This window comes from Anopheles coluzzii, chromosome 3 (assembly GCF_943734685.1).
Source record: "Anopheles coluzzii chromosome 3, AcolN3, whole genome shotgun sequence".
In the NCBI taxonomy this organism is placed as follows: Eukaryota; Metazoa; Arthropoda; class Insecta; order Diptera; family Culicidae; genus Anopheles; species Anopheles coluzzii.
Window position 1 is genome coordinate 28,532,443 of NC_064671.1, and position 21,836 is coordinate 28,554,278.

General features: G+C 43.0%; 2 protein-coding genes across 8 annotated transcripts in view; both read right to left on the reverse strand.

Annotated features, from left to right (window-relative positions):
- Positions 1-513: 513 nt before the first annotated feature.
- On the reverse strand, positions 514-9,221 carry LOC120957768 (uncharacterized). The gene is made up of 5 exons (XM_040380121.2): positions 9,043-9,221; positions 8,283-8,758; positions 1,144-1,236; positions 943-1,046; positions 514-726 (listed from the first exon to the last, which is right to left on the reverse strand). Exons 3-5 carry the CDS (start codon positions 1,223-1,225, stop codon positions 514-516), a joined length of 399 nt encoding a protein of 132 aa, XP_040236055.1. The 5' UTR covers positions 1,226-1,236; positions 8,283-8,758; positions 9,043-9,221.
- Positions 9,222-13,398: 4,177 nt separating this feature from the next.
- LOC120957306 (mitogen-activated protein kinase 1) overlaps positions 13,399-21,836 on the reverse strand; it is a 55,606-nt gene continuing 47,168 nt past the window's right edge. For all 7 annotated transcript variants that reach the window (XM_040379446.2, XM_040379445.2, XM_040379447.2 and 4 more), the window contains exon 8: positions 13,399-20,117. In XM_040379446.2, the coding sequence (XP_040235380.1) occupies positions 19,998-20,117 (120 nt within the window). In that variant the 3' untranslated portion in view covers positions 13,399-19,997. The remainder of the gene's footprint in view (positions 20,118-21,836) is intronic.

Sequence of the window (21,836 nt, forward strand, 5' to 3'; positions counted from 1 at the left end):
GGCAGGCAAAGCGGCAGACAAAGAAGGTTGGCGTGGTTTGGATGTGTAGCAAGCGATCAAGTAGGCCCGGTTGGACGTGGAGTCTGTGTATCATCCTTCCATGGTTTCCCGGCGCACACTGTGTTGTGGGAACGTTTGCCTGGAGCTTCCTTTTCTACTGGTGCATTGTAGGCTTGAAGTATTTGACGGCACGGGGAAAGCCAACAGTTATAATTCGATCTTCGTTTTTCGCAAAATATAAACAAAAATCGCCATCCAGTTCCTCCACACCGAATCTCAAACCAAATTGCACAAATGGACGCGTGCGTGTATCTGTGTTTCGTGTGTTTGTTTTGAATCGACTTCCCCCCCCCCTCCCCCTGTTGCCTGACGTTTCTGCTGCGTGACTGTCAGCGTGACAGCGTCACATTTGAATATAGAAAAAAAAACCGTTTGCTACCCGTACGAATTCTAACTTTTTGGTACACTGTTAACGACGCTGCCCGCCTGTTTTGTTGGACTTTTTGCACCCGCCTACTCGGGCAGATCGATTTTGCTGTTCCCACCGTTAAAGCTGCCACCCTCCCGGCCACTGTTGGCGAGATTGTCGCGTTCGATCACGGCCGAGGACGTTTCGCTGAGGTACGGTTCAGGATCGCTGAACTCCTTCCGCATCGTCCACATGTACTCGTTGTAGTCTTGCTTCACGGCCGTGGACGAGGACGCAACGACCCTATAGCCGAGTACCTGTGGAGCGGGATGATGGACAAGTAGCCATAACAAAAAGAAAAAAGAGAGCACAACAAATTGGTTTAATAAGCAGCAGCAAATTCCCAATCACATTGTCATCATTTGAAGCACATAAAGATGACCATGAGCGATGAAACAGAATATGGGCAATGTGCTTTATTCATGTCGACCGTTTGCTCATTTGCATATCGATCGGCCGGTCCGGGTACCTACCTCCAGTGCCGTCAGCATTACGCACGGATGCTGCAGATAGACGACGGTGGACTCATCGCTGTACCCACCGCACGGGAAACGGTTCAGCTGCTCGATGTCGGCCGCTGGAGGAAGAAAAAAAGGCTCATGAAAATAAAATTCAATCTTCCGGTTCGGTAATAAAACCGAACGATAAATGGATACAATGCTCCAATTGCTTACCTTTCAGGCCGGAAACTAGCACGCGGAAGGGATGCTTGTGACCGTAGGACGCAAGATTACCGCGGATGAGAATGTATGGCATCGAGAAGCGGTCTGGTGGTACATGCAGAAGAAAGATGTTAGATGATTGCATAAAGATGATGATGATGATGATGATGAAATGGAACTATTCCAACACCGCTAGTGAGAGTACTTGTGTTAAGGTCGGTATACATAATACATTGGATAAATCAGGCATATTGGCATATAAATCAAATAGGGCATTATGGCATTCTTGGAGATTGCCACAATAGCAAAACGGAGTACCTTAGCAAATGCAATACTTCTCAAGTAGCATTTAAAAACAATCCAGATATTCCAGTTGCCTCTATTGCGCTGCTACACATCCAACTATTTATTTTCATCCATCTAAAAATACACACAAAACCGAACCGTTCATGGCATGGAAAACTACGCGAACCTTTCTTGCGTATTGCACTGCTGCACGTTTGTAACTACAAAAATAGTTAGTGCTTCAATTGCGTGTGAAATATTGCACCCACCACCCACCACACCACCAAGAGCAGTGTTTATTTAACCTTGCGCCACACTACTATCCCCTCGAAGGTGACGACTAGCCTTCCCCCTTGTATGTCGACACAAGATCGCAGCCAGAGCGTCCCAGAATGTGCTAAACACAAGCACCCATGCCCCGAATGGGTCGTTAATTTTGCAACCCAACCTTGTGTTGTGTATACTCCAGAAATCACGTAGTTGGTGTGGTAATTGTAGTTTGATGGCTGTATCTGGATTCGGTTTCAATCGATGCTGGAAGGACAGACCAGAGATCTATATGACGTAGTCTGATCTTAATGGTCATGTTTTATAGTCTCAATGATACGTTAAACTAATACGTAGGACCGATAATATGTTAAATAATTGTTTAAGTGAATATGTATCATACTAGGAATTATAAATTAATTCCAAAATTTGATCTCCTCTTTTACAAAACTTTACAAGAATGTTAGAGTATACTCCCTCCCATTACAGAATTTAATTTCGCCATTCTTGGAGTACTATTGAAGCAGAAAAGTACGGAATTAGTTAAACAAATTGTCAATAAATTACAAATAAAACCTTGAAGTCTTAGTCTTATTTAGTCTTAGTTTTGAAAGTCCATGTCATACTAATTTATTCATCTTTAGCAAGATGATATCATGTATCTCCAAATTCAGATTTTAAAACCCGCCTTGAATTTGAGATTTGAACTCGTTGCGGACATGTTTGTTTACACCGCGCACTTAACAGCTGTCCCACTTGACCGGTCCCAGACAGGAGAGCAAAATTGCGCTATAAAAAGCGCAGATTATCTGTTTCCTTACATGTCACACAGGGATAGGGATAAGAACTTTGATGATCCACGACTCCATCTGATACAATTGACATACCAAAAAAGCCTTCAAAATCGATAAAAAAAAGTATTAATAAACATATAATGATGATGATTAACATGAGTCCCTCAGTAAGACCAATCAATGGGCCTTCTTTAGGAATACATTTCAGCTTGACAAACAGTAATCTTTGTTATTTGTTACAAAAAAGGGCAAAAAAACCATTTGCATATGTATATTCATTGCAAATCTTTCTTGTACAAAAAAATACAACACACATTACCTCATTCATCACCGCGATTATATGCAAATAATGAACTGTTGCATTATTCGGCAACGGGCGAAAGTTCCACCCAGGCTGTCCGATATATCTTTCTACCGAACGTCCAGGAACAACACCCAGGAGATGTTATCCAAAAAGGTGAATTAATTTCACCCATTCTGAGCATCACCCTTTTTCACGTTTAACCCTCGCCCTGCCCTACTGTTAAGGTTAATGGCATGCAAAGAAGACGGCGCGCATCCACCTTTTCGTTTCGGTGTGAGGCGCATCTTTCCACCTCGGTGAACCCCCCTTCATCGTAAATGAATTCATTAGCGATTATTGCTTTGTTAGATGTGGTCTTTGTGTGTGTGTTTTTGTTGGCCTGGAAGGGTAGCGGTGTGTTGGAAAACAACGCCCCAAAAAGAAAGCGCCTTCCCTACCCAAAAAACAGCAACACACAAAGCGTCATCATAAGAAAGGGGGGTTGTGCGTGTGTGTTTTCGGCATGTTAAAGGTCATTATTCGGTAGTTATGCCCTGCTGGTGGGTGGTTGGGTGAGACCCGCAGAAAGGAAATTTGCCTTGATAAATGACGTTGGTTTCGGTTTCCTCCGGGGGAGGAGGCCCTTCGGTTGAGGTCTTGTGATTGTGTGGTAAGCCATTGTTGGATAATCACCCTTCAACCATGCGCGGGTGCGTTCGGTGTTTTTTTTTGTTTTGTTCGCAAAATCAGTGGCAAAAGACACTCCTGGCATTAAAGAAGCTTGTTTAACATTGTTTTTCTCTCTCTCTCTCTCTATTTTATCATGTCTTTCACGAAAAGATTTTCAACAATTATGCACACAAAAATCATTCAAACTTTTGAGTGCGTTTGCACTGTCGGTTGCATTTCAAATGAAGACACACGCGAAATTCACTTCCGTGGTGTAATCTTGCCTTCCTCATCCGCCACGTTCCTTCGCCTTCGAACAAGCTTGAACAAACAAACCCAGAGTGTTACACCATCCACCGGGGGCGGTGTGTTTGTTAAGATGCCGGCCAGCCCGGCCCGAAAGTGAAAACCGAGTTCGAAACCAACCCGAAACGAAGAGGAAAATCAACAATCAAACAAACAACAGCCCAAAGCAGTGAAGAGCGCTTGACGGGCGGCGGGTTGAACATGAATGAAAATGCCTCTGCCATAACAAAGTTGCTTTTTTGTTTTTCATTTTTCTGTTGTTCTTTTTAAGGGAAATATTTTCTAGGTTTTTTTTCCAAGTAAAATGATGCAAAATTCCTTTTAAATGAATGCGCACTGTTTAACAGGCAATGTGGGTAGTAGTTTTGTAATTTAATCACCTTCCCAGCGTGGTGATGGCTTCGCAAAATGCTTCCACTGCACAAAACTTTGTTGCGCTCCGTGACTTTGTTGCGTTTTTACGACCCGAAGGTATAAAAATCTAAACAAAACAAAAAAAAAGAGCACTAAGAAGAGCGAAGAGAGTTGCTCGGTGTTTTGTTCTTCTTTCCGCCCTATTAAACCAACCCCACCGAAAGGGGCGTTTATGATTTTAGGGTGGGCTTTGTTTTTCACACGATCATTCACCGACGATTCGGGGTGGAATTACTAACGCCTCTCTCTCTCTCTCCTTTTCGCTCTGTTAATTAACGCTAATATCATCATTTTGTCGCCCATTCTTTCTCGCCGTTTTATGCAATTAAATGTGTAATTGATTTTTCACAGAAAAATAAACACTCACACACACATACACACATTTTCAAAGAAAAGGACAAGCAAAACGGAAACGCAACCACTTGTTGTACCCCACACACGACCGACTCTCGTCTCGGCGAGAAAAGACTCCTTCCTCTTTGCCGCAAAGGCGCAAAACCGATCATAGCGTGCACGTGCTTCCGTTCTCAAACCCCAATTTCCCGTGAATCGCCTGTCTCTCTCTTACTTCTGTGTGAAAATTGTCCTTTTTAAATATTTTACAACGCCCCCCCCCTACCACAACGGCCACAAGAAGTTCCCTAGCTGGCCGTGTTCCCGTGTGCCGGGTTGGGTGACACCAACACACACACACACGCACAGGTGGTTTCGGTGGCCTCCGCAGCTTACTACGATGGATACACGCCACCCGCCATCGGAAAGGACCAACACGTCACGACAGGTTAAAGGTCGATAAAAAGGGGAAGGGAGAGAACAAACACAAATGCCCCTTTCGAGGGGGTTAAGGCGGCCGGAGGTGATGGTTGATGGTTTACCGCATTGCCCAGGCAACGCACCATTAGCAACAGTTGTAAACTGTAGGAGAGGGGGAAGCTTTGCCTGGGAGGAAAACGCGTTTTGCGCTAATCAATGGCAGGGTTCGGCAATGCTTTAACCGGTGCGATTGTTTGAAATTCAAATAAGGCATGAATAAGCGAAAGGCCACGGGAGTGACAAAATGCTGACAAATTTTTCAAAATGTGAGCTTTTGTCACTTTTTTGAGCTTTTGTCAAAATTTTGTGACCTGGAGCAAGGATAATGTATTTAGAAGGTTGATTTTTATCGCTTTTGCTGGGCGACATTGTGGGGGACATCTGTCACTCTCTGCATACAAATTTCATTACCCCGCACCAGCCCTCCCCGATTTTTATACCGGAGCCCCCGGAAGAGAAATGTCAAGTTGAGATATGTCATTTTGCTCTGAACAACTTCACCTTGTCATTTATAACACCTTGACCTGGAGCAGCCAGGAAAAAAAGTTGACAAAAGTTGACAAAATTTGACGTTCGTGAAAAAGCGTAAACACACAGCTATTTGGCGCAGTTGTGAACCATTGTTATGATAATAATGCTAAAATGCATGATTCTAATTGATTTATGTACCTAGTTAGTGCTTCTTAAACAAAACATCGATGATATTCAGATGTTGGAGCTTTTTGTCGCTCTTGTGTATGTTTTTGGTGTGGCCACGAGAAAAGCTCTTTTTTGCAGTTGACAAGCAATTTTGACAAAGTTGAAAATTTTTTCAACATTTTTTCAGCTCCGTGGCCATGTGCTAAATCACTGTGCTTTCGATCCAGTCCAAGGTGGATAGACTACAGGTGGGTTTTTAGCGCCGATTTTGGTATTCATGATGGTAGGGTATGTCTACGGAGATTGGCAGATAGGGAGTGGTGGTTGCTAAGGACTTTGTGTGAGTTTTAGAGTTCCAACACTGAGTGTGACGAAGTGTGGCTTTGTATTAAAATTTGGTCTTCCTAGCTGTCTAATGAAGATTCGTCATATATGGCACTGGGCGGACCACCGATTATTATGGCCCTTTGCCAAACAATAAATGTTTATAACAATCCCATATGATTAAAACAAAGAGGCGAGTCGTGAACTTTTAAAGTCTCAAAGGCGACATGCTTATGTTTCAAATAAAATTAGCTGATGTGGAATGTTTGTTATCTAGTTTTGTAATGTTTGGAGCAAGCCTGCTAGAGCACCTACTCCTATACAAGTTACAGTCGTTTCCGATAAATTCTGCCTCTAACTCAAGGTCCATAAAATACTACAGGTCGGTCTGTCCAGTGTACTTTGACAAATTTTCATTTGACAGCTAGGGAGTTCAAAGCAAGGATAATGTATTTAGAAGGTTGATTTTTATCGCTTTTGCTGGGCGACATTGTGGGGGACATCTGTCACTTTCTGCATACAAATTTATTTACCCCGCACCAGCCCTCCCCGATTTTTATACCGGAGCCCCCGGAAGAGAAATGTCAAGTCGAGAAATGTCATTTTGCTCTGAACAACTTCACCTTGTCATTTATAACACCTTGGTTCAAAGTTACTCAGCAACTCATACAAAGTCCTTAGCAACCCTTACTCCCTATCTGTCAATCTCCATTAAAATCTTCATTCATCATGGCTACCAAAATCAGAGCTAAGGACCCACCTGTAGTCTATCTAGGCACCTTGCTCTAACTCTTCTACAGTGAACCCTCTCTTATTTGACACCTCTCCAATTTGAAAAACCTCTCTTATTTGAACATTTTGCACAATCCCTTGATTTCCAGTACATTTTTGTTCCTCTAATTTGGAAAACCTCTGAAATCTGTGTCCCTTATATTTGTGTATGGTGTTGCCATGGTTATTGAATTGAAGTCCCGTCGCCTCTTAAATAAGAGAGGGTTCACTGTATTTTGTTCTCTCAAGCACCAATTTTTGAAAGCGTGTCACAATGTTTTGCTCTAAGGCACCAATTATACCATCCATTTTACATTACAACCTGTCGATCTAGGTAATGGAATTGAAATTTAATTGGTGGACCCACTATTAGATAATAAATTAAATAAAAAAATTGTCTCAAAGGCATCAAATCTTTGACTGCAACTCAATCTTAAGGTAGAAATGTACGCGTACGTTCAAAAGATCATAACTTACTGCCAACATTTAGCGGCAACGACTGTTAAACAGGTCCTACGGGCTTACGGGTGGCGTCACCCGGCAGTCAGATGCCTCATACTTTCACCTATCCTCTGACTTGGGAGCTTTCTGGGAGACAACAATTTGTCCCACGTATCGCTGTTTTCACACATCGATAAGGTTACTCGATGGCTATTATGGTGGAAAAAAGTCAGGTGCTTTAGTGACAAAAATAGAGGAGTTAGAACCAAAATTAAGCGTAAACGACTGAAACTTGTGAGAGATTTAGAAAAAAAAAAACTCATGGAAAAGCCAACTTTATGGTCGATGTTCTAAATTTCAGGAAGACGCCACATCAGGTGAAATATTTACAGGGCTTCCAACGATTTATTGGCCAGTTCCCATATTTTTTTGGGATCGGCTCACGATTTATTCATCGTATCCCATAGATTGTTGCTTCGTGTCCATAAGTTTTTGGTATCGTCCGATTGGATATCAATACAATTGAACCAAAAAATTCTGGGAAACGGCCAAAACATCATGGGAACCCACAACAAAAAAAAATATAGGAACCAACCAATAAATCGTGGGAAATCCTGCAATACACATTCGGGTGTCTGAGTTAGCAGAATTGTACACCAAATGCTGAGTAATTTTAAAAATTAGTTGCTAACCCCTGGACGACCCTGGAAGAGCGCCAATAGGCGGGCTCATTCAGCGTATCAAAGGAAGCAAGCAAATCTACATAACCCGACCCACACCCACCCACCAAAATCGGGGCAATTTGATCCTCGTGGACATTGTTCATGCCCCATTCATGCCTGTACTTGCAATTAGTTGGCGCATTTTGGTGGCGTTCCTCCCGGGGACCGGGTGCAATCCGGAAGCCTTATCGCATCCCATTCCCTTACTTTTGGACTATAACCCCCTAATAACGATAAGCTCAATTATGCTCAATCAAGCCCAGTTGTTGTTCCGTTGTTGCTTTGATCCTGGCGGTTGCTTTTCCGCTCTCACTGTGAAAGCATTTCCTTTTTTTTTCAACGAACTATCCTTCCTTGTCGTTAGAGTTTGGCGTTAGAAAGGACGTGAACAAATGTATGAGTAGTTGCGTTTTCAATGCTTACTTGATTCGGCCTTGGTTGTTATGGGTGTTTGTTGTGTTGTTTTCCTTTGGTTTCCTTGGTAGGCCTGCAGCTTCTGCTTCTGCTGCTGCTGCTGGGACGCTTCCGAAGTTTCCCTCTTTCAACTTCTCAGCAACTCACAAATTCACACGGATTGCCAAAAAAAAAACCCTTTTTCTCAATGCTCCACAATGTGTTTCTATGTCACACTATGTACTTGGCATGATTGCTTCCCAATGCCGGGGAGAGTACGAGTTATGCTTCCGATCGATGCGTAGGTGGCACCACCATGGGTCCTCCCTCTCTCACTCAATCTCTCACTGTGTATATGTGTGTGTGTGCCGTTGGAGGTGTTTTTATGCTGGCAAGTGCCTGCAGCCCACCCACGAGCTTTTTGATGCTTTTTTTGATGAGGTGAACGTTTTTCTTCTACCACGGCTGCAAAAGCACTGGCAACACTGGTGCAATCATCTGGCGCCCTACATTCGCGGTCGGCAACACACCAAAGGAGCAAGAGAGAGAGAGATCAATTACCCCGTGTTCTGGAACCGGAAGTGAGGCTGTGTGAGCTTGACCGAACAGAACAGGCAAAGAGGAGGGCGGGAAAAAATACGGCGGTGCACACATACACACGCACTCACACACAAACACACACACACGCGCGAGCGCTCTAATCAGATGGCTTTTCGTACGACGCCCCTTTCCCCGTTTCGGTAGAGCTTGAGCTTGCTGTCTGCTTCCCTCCCCAAATTTTTAGACGCACTTTTGAGCTATTCCGGGTGTTCCGCAACGTCAACCGACCGCGTGCTGTTCTAATGCCTCTGCTCACCAAGTCGCGTGGGGCGTTTTCCGTGCTTTCTTTTTCCGGCAAAGTGGCGATATACGACCGATACGACGCGCTTGGCAGGTAAACAACGACTACGGGACGCACATACCGCGCGTTCACCAGCAGCTAGCCGGGTGGATTTGCTCAAACTCTCGCTCTCTCGTGTCTCTCTCTCTCTTTCCGCTCCGAGCGGAAGCAAACAGCAGAAGAAAAAAACCTGTTCCCGGTCCACTTGTGCAATCCATCTTTGGCTCCCGGCGATGCCGAAACACCCGCTCTAAGGCGTCATCCATCAATAACGCTACGCTTGTAGGGGTTACATGGGGGAAAGAAGGGAGGCATTTGTTACGGAACGCTAAATAACAATGTTTGCATTTTTCAAAATATTTTTTTTCTTCGGCAACACTCAAAATATAATCGGAAAACAAATGAGTTAGGCGTCTTCCATCAATTACGTAACGCTTATAGGATGGGGGAGAGGATGTCGTCAAACGTTACAATTTGTTACGTTTGGATTTGGAATTTGGATGATCGATGATCATGATCGATTAGGAGGATTGATAGAGCTTCCTCCTGATTTGGATAAGTGTTAGGTTACATGAATCTTTTGCAGAGATTCATTCATATGAATCTTCAGTGATGAGTGATTCGAATCTCGAGTCGATTCTTCAAAGAATCACAAATTACAAATGATTCACGAATCTTCAAAGATTCATGAATCTCTAAAGATTCACGAATCTTCATAGATTCATGAATCTTCAAAAGTTAATGAATCTATAAATGTTCATGAATCTGCAAGGCTTCATGAATCTGTTATCTGTATGATTTCCAACATATTGAATTCTCCCAATCGCACCTAAAACATGCCCGTTGTGGGTTGAAGCCTCGCATGGACCGTCTCCCCGTAGCAAAACAAACTGTCCGACTGCGCGGTACTTTCCAAGCAGTCTCGAAAGCCTGTATATACTGGGATGACCAAGGCAAGAAGAAGCATAATAAGAAGTCCGAGCTTTGTGATTTTTTAGAAATTTATGAATCCCTAGAGATTCATTAATCTTTCAAGATATAAGAATCTTTTGGGATTGATGAATCTTTCAAGCATTCTCTCGAAATTCATGATTTTTTCGAGATTCATGAATCTTTCCAACCGAGATTCAGATTCATTGAATCATTCCTTTGAATCAGATTTACCCAACCTTAATTTGGATGATCTCCTGTTACAATACTTTGAAATTTGGTCCACGCTGGTAGCGTTTCGGTTGGTCACAGCATCCCTCAAAGGTTGTGTAGTGGAGTGAGAGAACGGATACACACTCCGCCCGTCATCTTTCCTCTCGTGTAATAGCATTTTTTGGAAAATATTTTCTAAAAGTGTTAAATTTGCACATTTAGCAACCTAACTGATCAAAAGCATAATTTTATCCCACTGTGCCGCCGCAATGTATCGTTAGAAAAGTAGATGGTGTGCGTGACACGAAAGCTCTCTCACTCGCTCTCTCTCGTGTTTGCTCCAAACTCTGACACATGCTTTCTCTCTGCACTCTCTCTCTCTCTCCGTGTGTGTTCGTACTATAAATATCACCCCTTTTCATCATCCCCCTCGCCTAGACATTTGAAGGTCGCTTGGCATGCTTGGACTCGGCCGGACTCGGCGGTATCCAGGTTACCGTGCACTGTACAGCAGCGCCACAGCACATGGTGTGTGGCTTTGTGTTGTTCCTCTGATGGATTTTGCAAAGAAAAAACAAAAGCAAACAAACAAAGGTAAACAAGAAAGGGTGTGGCTTTTTAAGGGGTGGAATTACCGGGTGAGGTGAAAAAACGGTAAACCACACTGTCCCAAATGACACTAATCGGGCACTGGACACTTTACCGGGGCTTAGCGTGAGTTTTTATGCAAGCAGGACCCCATTTTAATCGAGCGTGATGTCGTGATTTGGAGGATTTATACACTCTGGAGGTTGCCCCCTCCCCTCCACTACGAGGGTCCATAAAGTTCGCATGACGGTGTATAATTCGGTTTCGTCAAAAGCACAGGCGCGCCTCGGTAATGAATTGGGAGGAGATGATCTCCGGCATAGGCATGACATCATCATCGACTGGATTGTTTCTTTTTGGAGTAGTGTTCCCTCCGAAAAAAAGCTTTCGCCCGGTTACAACGCACTGGTCGGTCAGTCAACTGTTGATTCGCTTTCGATGCTGGCGCAAACCAAACGTGCAAGCAAATATGATGCCCCTCCCCCGGGTCCGTGACAATCCGTCCGGAACGAATCCAAGAATGCAAGGGGAGCAAAACCGGTATTTATGCAAGTTCTAACGGTGCCTCCTGCAACGGGAGGATGGAGCGAATGCATTGATTAATTGGACGCGACGGGCGAAAGATGCGTACTATTAATAAGTGCGCGGGAAGGCGCACAAAACCGGTCCACCGGGTGTCCGCGGCGGTTGTTGCTGGCAGGTCCAGCGGTTCCAGCGCTTCCAGCAATTATTATTGGACCGCGAAATTGTGCAGAAGCCCCACAATTGACAAGGGCGGGGCGGGATATATTTCTAGTGCTTCTTTGTTCATTCATGCTTCATTGATTGATGGGCAAATAAATACAGCTTCAAACGAAACCGTATACTGCGCACGTTGGTTCTTCTGGGTGTGGAACTTATTTGTATAACGGGTTAAGCATGCATAATATGGTCATTAATGCTTGCTTTAGACAAGTCGGAAATCCTGGATGAATATCAATGGCACGAATAAAACCAATTGGAAAATTTAATAGCCATGTACGCGATCGCCAATTCAATCGAAACTTCCATCGAAAAGTTCAACTCATTCGGTAGCATTGGATTAGAGTAAGAATTCCTTGGTAAATTACTTGGCATGTTGAAGAAAGTGATCGTTCACCAGTAGTAGAAATCAGTTACTATACCACTTCCTAAACCGGGAATAATTCGTGATTCGTTCCTAGGCCCAGTAACAGTCAATGTACAGTTCATGTATTAGAATAAGTTCAGTATGCGTTATTACACCGGTATGGGGGTTGGCGATTAGTTCCAGCATCAGTATGAGATCAGGATACGTTCCAGAATTTGTATGGGTTCAGGAGAGCCAAAACCGGGAGAGCTTCAGGAGCTATTCCAGAACTGGTTTAGGTTCAGGATCAGATCCATGGCCGCTATCGGTTAAAGATCAGTTCCAAGACCACTTAGGGATCAAGATCAGTTTGCAAGAATGTTATATAGTTGGGCTCAGTTCCAGGATCGGTATAGTGTCAGAACCACTTGATGATCGATTTGGGCTCAGGATCATGTTAAGGATCGATGTGGATTCTCGATCAGTTCTAGGACCAGTACAAGTTTCAGATCAGATCCAATACCAAGATGAGTTCAGGATCTGTTTCAAGATCGGGATGGCTTCAAAAGATGTGATATGATAGCCGATATGGATTCTCAGGATTAGATGCAGGGTCACTAAGGGTATGTAGATTAAATATCAGTTCGCCGATATGGAATTGGAACAAGCTCCAGGATCACAGATGGGTTCAGTATCACTTCATAGAAACGGTATGGATTCCAGGATCTGTATGGGTTAATATAACTGATATGAGTTGAGGATCCAAGACCAAGCAATTCCAAGACCGGGATGGCTTCAGGATCTATTCCAGAACTGTATTGGTATTGGAATCATTTCCAGGACCAATATGAGTTCTGTATCATTTTGAATAACGATATGGATTCGTGATAAGGTCCAGGATCAGACCAGGAGACCAGGATAAGCTATATACCGGTATAGATTTAAGATCCAGGATCGTATGGCATAGCTTCAGGTTTGAATTCAGGATCTACTTCAGGACCAGATCCAGGTACGGTATGGGTTCAAGATCAGTTTCTAGACCGGTATGTTGTCAAGACCTGATTTGAGAGCCGGTATGGGTTCTTAGGAGCGGATATAGGGCCGCTAAGGTCATGGGTTCATAATCAATTCTAATACATGTATCGGTTGTTCAGGATTAGATCTTGGATCGCTGTGGGTTGAAGATCAATTCCAACATTGGTATGATATCAGAATCAGTTTCAAGATCGCTCTTATTGCGCTTAGAGCTCTTATCGCTAAATTTCTCTAACTCTTCTTCGTATTTTTCGAAATGTACGTTTCATATCTAAAATGAAAATAAAACAGTAAATTTAGCTCAAATTATTGTTAATTGAAGTGATTGTATGCATTGCATTGTCATCAAGATCTTCACCCACGGCGCGTGCATAAAAAGGGCTCTTACAAGAACACGGACAACCACTTCCTCCTTTCGTTTCAAGTCAATCCTTTATTCTTAATGTGTCTTGTTCAAGTCAAAAGATTCGATTTTTCGATTGCGCCTCATCATATCCCAAATTTTGTATGTATAATTTTGCGGTTGCGGTTGTTGTATATAGCGAGAGATCAGATTTGCATGTTTCTGTGTGAGTGTGTGTCAGGGGGAAACATGGAATGGGCTGGAGACTGGTGAACCGACATATCAATCGAGGAGAGATCAAGAGAGAGCGAGAGAGAGAGTAGGGATATTTATATTATGTTTCGTTTAATTTCTATGTAATAATGACTGTTTGTGTTTTCTCTCTATCTCTCTATTTTCCTGGCCAGTGTCTGCTGTGTCTTCCCATTTCTATCGCTACATTTAACTGTATGCTTTAAAGAAGAGAAGGAAGAAGAAGAAGAACAAGCCATCTCTCTCTCTCTCGCTCTCTCTCTCTTTCTCTTTCTCTCTCTCTTTTCGCTCCATTCCCAGCAAAGACCGCTGTGTGTGCTTGCCGTCCTCCAGTTGATGGATCCGTGTGTTGTCGTGGCAACACACAGCAACCACCGCCTACTACCCCTGGGTTGTTTTGGTTTGTTCATTTTTGTCCCTTTAGTCCACACACTTTGTTGATTTTGTGTTGATTTTGTTTGTTGTGTTTTGTTCTGCTTTCCTCCCTCCCTCCCTCTTGTTTCTATTATTTTCCATTTTTGTTTCTTTTTGTCTCGACCACGAGAATAGCACAAGTTTTCTCTTATACATTTTGGGGTTTTTGTTTTGCTTTGTTTGTCATTGTTACACCTCGCAAAATATCTCACGATAAACATACGTACGTATAATACACTGAACAATACACATACCAATAGGATACGGGAAAGAATGATGGCTTAATAGGTGCCAAAAATGCGCGGTTTCGGTTCCCGCCGGAAGGCAAATAATGCCAGAGTTGCTGCTGCCTGTCCCTTACAATTAGGTGTTGTATGTGTGTGTGTGTGTGTGTGTGTGTGTGTGTGTGTGTACTTCTTCTTTACACTCTGTTCTATTCACATAACATCTCTTTCCCTTTCCGCTCAGCTTTGAACTTGATATATTTATAGGTCGGCACCGAGAGCTTTCGGTATTATCGTTTTTTGTTTGTTTCCTTCCTTTCCTTTCTTTTAGTTACGTAATGCACAGTAAATTAAAATTGTATCTTCCATTGTTCATTTGTTTTGTTTTGGTTTGTTTCGATCCTTTTTTTCTCTTTCCCTTTTCTTCTTCTTCTCGATACATGTTTCTTCTACATTTCCAGTTCGATTTTATCCTCTAATAGGAAAAAAAAAAAACTCATTTGTTGCACTGTTTTACATCACTTTTCTTCCTTTTCTATCGACTTTTGCAATTCGACAAACATCGAGCACACACTACACACATTCGTTTCTCTTGTTTCTTTATAATATCCCGCACCACCTCTTTCTTTTGCGCAAAGAGAGTAAAACGTTTAAGAATATTCATATACGCTTATGTAAGTGTGTGTGTGTGTTTTTTTTTTCTCGTAACTTTATAGTATATGACAGTAGATTTTAGTGTTTAACTTTAAATCCGGGAGAGCTTGTTGCGTGTTGCTGCTGGGAGGAGGGTTTGTTTTGCGCTTCTTTTTTGCTGCTTTTGATTAAACGGTTTCTTTAAATTACACACAGAAGAAAATACTTTCACACATTCACACAACTTGACACAAGAAGTAGTTTTCTCACTAAAATGTACTCACACACACTCAGACACATTTTAACGGGCTTAAACGGGGGGTTTCCATTCTCTTTCTCTTTCTCTCTCTCTCTGCATTTCTCTCTGCTTCGATCGATTGATTTGCATCGATCAACACTTTGATCGTGTAGTTTGCTTCTGTTCTTGTATCGTTTTACTTTGTTATGTTTTAATACATTCATAGTAACTTACTTCTTCTACTCGAGCATGAATCACATTGTTCTGTTTTTCTTTTCTTCTGTCAACGGTTTTTATTTTTTGCTATTTGCTGCAAATGCTTTAAACGTTTTGTATTTTCTGATTGTTTTGCATTTTACTGCAAATTGTATGGGTGTGTGTGTGTGCGCGCGTATAGCACACATAATAGTGGTTTCGGTTTAATGCTCTTTTCTGTGTTTGCCCGGTTTGCCGGTTCAATCTGCTATTCTATACTAGTTTTTTTTAATATATATTTATCTCACTATGCAAATATTAGTTAAATTGTAATTTCCTTCTCTCACTCGCTTGCTCGCTCGCTCTCTTTTCATTTCGTTTCGTTTTTTTTTTGCTTTCTCTTCGACCACCATTCAGATCGATCGCGATCGAGAGAAGGGATGATAATAACTTCACAATACCAAGAGCTAGCTGTTTTTGTTTTTTTTTTACACACTTTTTCCCCACCCCTCCGCTTCTCGGTGTCTCAGTCTCCTGCACGGTGTTCTTTGAACGTGTAAACATAGAAACATATACAGATATTACTACTAGCCATACAGGCCCATCATGTGGCGGGGGGATCTGTGTTTCATCCCTCTTCTTTTACACGCCATAAACGCACATACATATACAAACACACGTACAAGGAGGGGGGTCGGGGATGTTGAATGAAATATCTTCTTTCCCTTGCTGTCATGCGTAAAAAAAAACAAAACAAAAAAAACACTCACACACAGACATACGGAAGAACATTGATATATAATATTGTAACAATTAGATGTTGTATCGAGCACTTGAAAATTACAAACACTTTATATCTCGCGCATAAACTCGCGGTGTGCTCAAGAGAGAAAGTGATTCAAGAGTGAAAAACGAACGCATGGCAAACAACGACTCCCATATTTTCATCCCTCTTCCCCCTTTCCCTTTCTTCTTAACACTGTGTGTGATGATCTCCTGGCGCTACTGCTGTACGTTTGTGTGTGTGCGCGTGTTGTTGAGGGTGCTTTACAAAAGTTGGAATCTCTTACACGAGAAGTGCAATCAGAGCTTAGAACGGTGAGTTTTGTACTGAAGAAATAGTAGCCCAACGAACGTTCAGTATACGTTCACACACACACCGGCTGAGCAAAATCAACAATTAGCACGATCGTTATGTTGGTACACGATCGCTACAAACACACCTCTTCCCCATCAGCATTATGCTCTATTGCACCATATTTGTGTGATAAATAAACTCGCATCGTATAAAGCAAAGTGAAATTCATCCCGTTGCTCTTTTCGCCTTTTTCCTATTGTTCCTGTGTGTGTGGGTGGTCTTTTTGACTAACACACGAACAAAAATTAAGTACAATTGGTCTGGAACACCACACTGCAACAAATCCACGAGGAGCCTGGCGTCGTCGCTTTTGATCCAATTTCCTGTCCCTTCTCTCTGTCCCTCTGCTATACAGCTCCAGCACCAACAGTGCAGTCCCCTGCTTTTGCCCTACGTATATGCGGAAGCGGCTACATTGTTTGTTTGTTTTTTTTTTGTTCATCCTATCTAAAAAGTCTTCTTTGTGTTCTCTGTTTGTTCGGCTCAGTAGCAGCAAAGGGCGTGTTTTTGTTTTTGCTGGTGCTGGCGCGTCCTACAGCAGCCCTCTGGTTTCTCTCCCTCTATTTTCTGTTACAAATGCCGGTTAGAAAGACAAACGAATTTTTTGTGGAGCAAATCCTAAAATGGAGACACACACGGTGGAAAATTTGCCTATTTACTGGACAGAGGGTGGATTATTGCACTATTAAATTCTGTTTTGTGGATTACATCTGAGGTTTGCTAGAGTCAAGAATGCAAATAGTGGAGGGAATAGAAATGGCTAAAGAATGCTGCTGCTGCTACTAGCTTTGGTAAAGCGATCGTTCTTCCATCGAAGCGTGTTTATCGTAGTGAAAAAGTTGCATATTTACATACCTTTATACTGTGCTATTTCGTTTTGTGTTTGTGTGTGTGTGGTTTTGTTTCAGAATTTGTCCCGTTTTTGCTCTGTTTTCTCCCCTCATTGATTATTGATGTGTGTTTTATTTGTGCAAATTTATTCGGTGTAAATTAATTATCCTTCACTCGAATAGCACACTCCCTCCGGGGGACGCACAAAGGTTAATTTGCATTTGGTTGCAAACTATTTCCAGAAGAAATAAAAAAAAAAGCTTCATTCGTAATTCCCATGCATCGAAACGAACACAGCACAGCACGATGGTGTGTGGGTACAAATGGTTGCACACAGCTAAAAAAAACACACACACACAAAAACGCTACCATAATTGAGCAGTGAACCGCATCGAGAGAGAGCTTGCACAGCAATGCATTCATCAATAAATGCACAATGCAAATTGAATCATGTGTGCGTGTGTGTTGCAAAGAGGAGAGATGCAAATGATGGGAAAGGAGGAAGGAATGTTGAGCAAATTATTAACGTTTCAACACCAAACACCGAACAGCGTGGGGTTGGTGTTGAATGTTACTTTTCCAATGAGTGGAAATGATGCCAACTGTATTGCATAATAAAGTCAAATAAGAAATTCGACAAATTTGCACCATCGGGATGGTAGAAATCATATCAACAGGAAGGACAGTATTTATGGTCTATTTCAATAAGGGGAACAGTTATACAGGGTTTCCCAAGATTTTTTGATCGTATCCCATAGATTTTTGGTTCGTTCCCATAATTTATTGGTATTTTCCGATTGGATATCAATACAATTGGGTAAACAAATTCTGGGAAACGGTAAAAAAATCGTAGGAACGCACCAAAAAAAAAAAAAAAAAATGGGAACCCACCAAAAATTGATGGGAACCAACCAATAAATCGTGGGAAACCCTGTAAAAGGGAGCCACGCTTCGCCGTTAGAGATCACTGTACTTATGGGTGTGTTGTTTTATGTTGGTTATGGAGGATTGTTTTTTTAAAGACAAATTTCTTATAATCATTAGGCGAGCTAACAGAGATCCGATTGACCTGCTCTCTAGCATACTGTTTTTTTTCTCCTTTTATGGCATTTAGTAGAACCTACGTTGCAGTGCGGGAGCAAATGCACCTGTTGTTTCGGTTGTTGCGGAAAAAGGAAGTAAAGACAAGACACTTATTACTTAAACACCACACCTGATTAAACTCTGATTCAATCTCAAACTTCAGGTTTGCTTTTCCTTTCCGAGTTCCCTGCTGGCCGGTTTTAAAGCAATGGCCCTTTTTTCCCTCGTTGCATTACAGAGAAACATTGCACTAGCCATCAATCGCGCCCGGGTGCGGCGCGGTACGGTGTTGTTGCAAACTTAACGCGTGCGCGTAAACGCAACTGAGCGATCCCTTTGTGTCCCTTTCCTATAGAAAGAGAGACCTGTTTGTCGATTTGCAACCAGAAGTGTGTTTACTGTTCGTAAAATTATATGCGCTCTACTACTGTATCTGCTGCTATATACTGCACCATAAACTGCCACGGGGAGTTAAAACGATTCTCTACTTACTACCTAGGTAAACGGGAATAGAGGGAAAAATATTGTTTAAAAAAAATAATATTAAAAGTAAAACGCTCCAAACACGGCAGGTGTATATTTTTGCTAAGCGGGGTTTAAAGAAGCAAAACGAAAAAAAACGTGATAGGTTTATCACGCCCGGCACAGCACAGCACAGCATACAAACACAACACAACCGATTGCAAATTTTGTGTTGTTTTCATCCTGTTCTTTGGGTGAACGCCGGTCGCAATAAAGAATGGAATCCGCTTACTATTTGCTACTAATTTGCTGCTCTGTTTGTAATGTGTGCACATGTGCTGGGGATAACATACCGCTTAGATTTGTTTGTTTGTTTTTGGGGGGAAATCGGGCAGTTAAGAGCTTTTCCTTCACTTCTATCACAATCATCCAGCACACCACAGAGAGCTCACACGTCGTGCGGGCATAATCGTTCCCAGGATGCAGTCAGCAGGTGTGTGTGTGTGTGTTTGCGTTTTTTCTCAATAGATGAATCATTCATTAACCTCACAACAGCATCCTTCCCTTAACTCCTCCTTATCACAAGCATTTACAAACAGTGCAACAAACACAACCACACGCACACACACATTGCCTTCCTCTTTTTCTCTCTCTTTCTCTTTCTGTGTACAATAATGCAATGGGGAAGGGGCTTTGAGTTTCCTTTTTCCGTTTGATTGTGAGGGATAAAACGAGTGCAAACCGAAAAAGAAGTAAAATAAATGTCCCACTCCCCACGCATGAGGGGGGTCGGGATGATCGGGAATTACCAAACAGAACGGATCTCTAAACGGGTGACTGGTGGGTGCACTCGCTCTGCTTATGCCATGAGCTGCACATAGGAAAGATATCTTGTCGAAAGCTCTGCTGCTGTTGAAACTCCTGTGTTTTGAAGGTTTGGCATTAACTACCACATATATCCTTTCAGCTCCCTCCCGCCCCACCAAGATACTAACATGTAAACACACACTCACACACACAAACACTCATACAGGCGATCCGAGAGACTTTGATGGCGCTGCGATGGGTCGCGGATCCATTGACTCCAACGCACTGCTGATGCTGGCCAACCATGGGCTCTGGAACTGTGTGGCTCTTCTGGTGTGTTCCGTCTGTATGAGCTGTCGAGGGGAGGTGAGGAGTGGGCTAGTGTAGGCTGCTTATACTGGCGGATCGTTGTGGTTGAAGCGCAGCGTTTCCTCGAAGATTAATTGTTTCAGCGTTTCCTTCGGCAGATCGTCCAGCTCCATCGCGATACGGAACGGTTCCTCGGCCACGGGCTGTGTGCGTGTGTGTGTGTGTGTAGGATAAGTCGTCCGATTTATTCATTCCCCATCCGGCGGAAGGGTGGATGATGTTGATGATGGGCCACACATAACAGCCAGAGAGAGAGAGCGTCGTCATTTACCGGTGTTGTGTTAAACGCCAATTCCGTTGCAATGAAATTAAACAAAAGAGATGCAAATGATTAATGATGAGCGTGTGTGTGTTTAGAAGGTTGCCTTTCGGCCCTTTCGGATGCCGGGAGGAAATGGCTCCTTCCGGTTAGACTGATAATCATCGTAGAGCGCTGTGTGTGAACGAAAACCCCCTTACTAGCGGAATATCCATCATTTGCTAAACTATTTCCTACGCCGCAAGACGATTTCTGTCAAGCGTGTGTGTGCTTTTCCGAGTGAACCATGCCTTTCAAAACCCATGCTACAGAGTACGGAGGACAGCAGTCCGGTGTCCCTTTTTGAAAAGAAATGTGATTAACGATGGAGAAATGTTTTCCCCCCCCCCCTGCCCTCCTTAGCTACCGAGACAAACTGATTACCGAGACAACAAATTGACCCGAAACTTAGTTTTGCAGCATTTCGCTGATTGCTACACTTCTTCAGAATCGAACGCACAAGCGAGCGTGGTTCAAAGGAAAAAAGTTTCGAAACCATCCTGCACCATCATCCGGCGGAGGAAATTTGCTTCCACTTGTAGTGCGCGTGCAAGCGCTGAAATTCTTTTCGCTACATTCACACCATTCACCCCGTACCAGAGGTTCCAGTTTGCATGCCATGGAATGGCAAACGAGCACCGGAAGGAACGAAAACGATGAACACGATTGGGAAAGTTGGGGCCGAATGGATTCGAAAACGGGAAACTAATCATTGCACTAATGGCATAATCTCACAGCCATAGAAATAGACACACACACACGCACACCGTGCCATCGTCTGACGTCACTGTACGAACACACACTCACAAGAGGACGAACAGACACGCTTTCGGTGTACGAGAGCTTTCGATCTTGCTTTGGATGAAATTGAATTAGCCTGAACTGTTGGTCAACTCCTGTGGCAGAACACAACAGAGGGAAAGTCGTAAGAACTTTGCCAACTAAAAACTACAAACAGGTTTCGGGTCCTCAAGGCAAGTAAACTAGCACGTACGGGATGGTAGAATCGAATCGAAAGCGCTTCCAGATTTGGCAGATAATTTGCTTTAAAATTCATGACTCCGGAAAAATCACTACCGTCGCCTGCCGCCCGTCACAAAGTGTGATGAAATGGGTTGGCAAAACAAGAAACAACGTCCTCGCAGCGAAGCAATTTCCCATAAACAGACCCGGATTACGATAAAGCCAATCCGATTAAACATAAAATAGAAACAAAAAACAAAAATAGGCCTCGAAAGCAATTAGAAACGATACAAAGGGAGCGAAAAAGAGAGAGAAGTATGAAGAATGAAGGGAAATTTAACTTGCAACCGACGGGCGAGCTTTTACATTACGATTAACAACAAAATTGCTAAGTACCTCCGCAGCGGGAATTGTACTCTAAATTGGAAAAAGGTGCACACACGGGGGAGTGGGAACTACATACATCCACGCCTCCCTCCCACCGCAGAGTGGAGGACGGTTTTCCATGGATATAATTATTTCCCCTACTCGCTGCAAAAGGAGCAGGAAGTACACACAGCAGCGCACAATTTAAACCCTCATTACACACTTCGCTGAAACT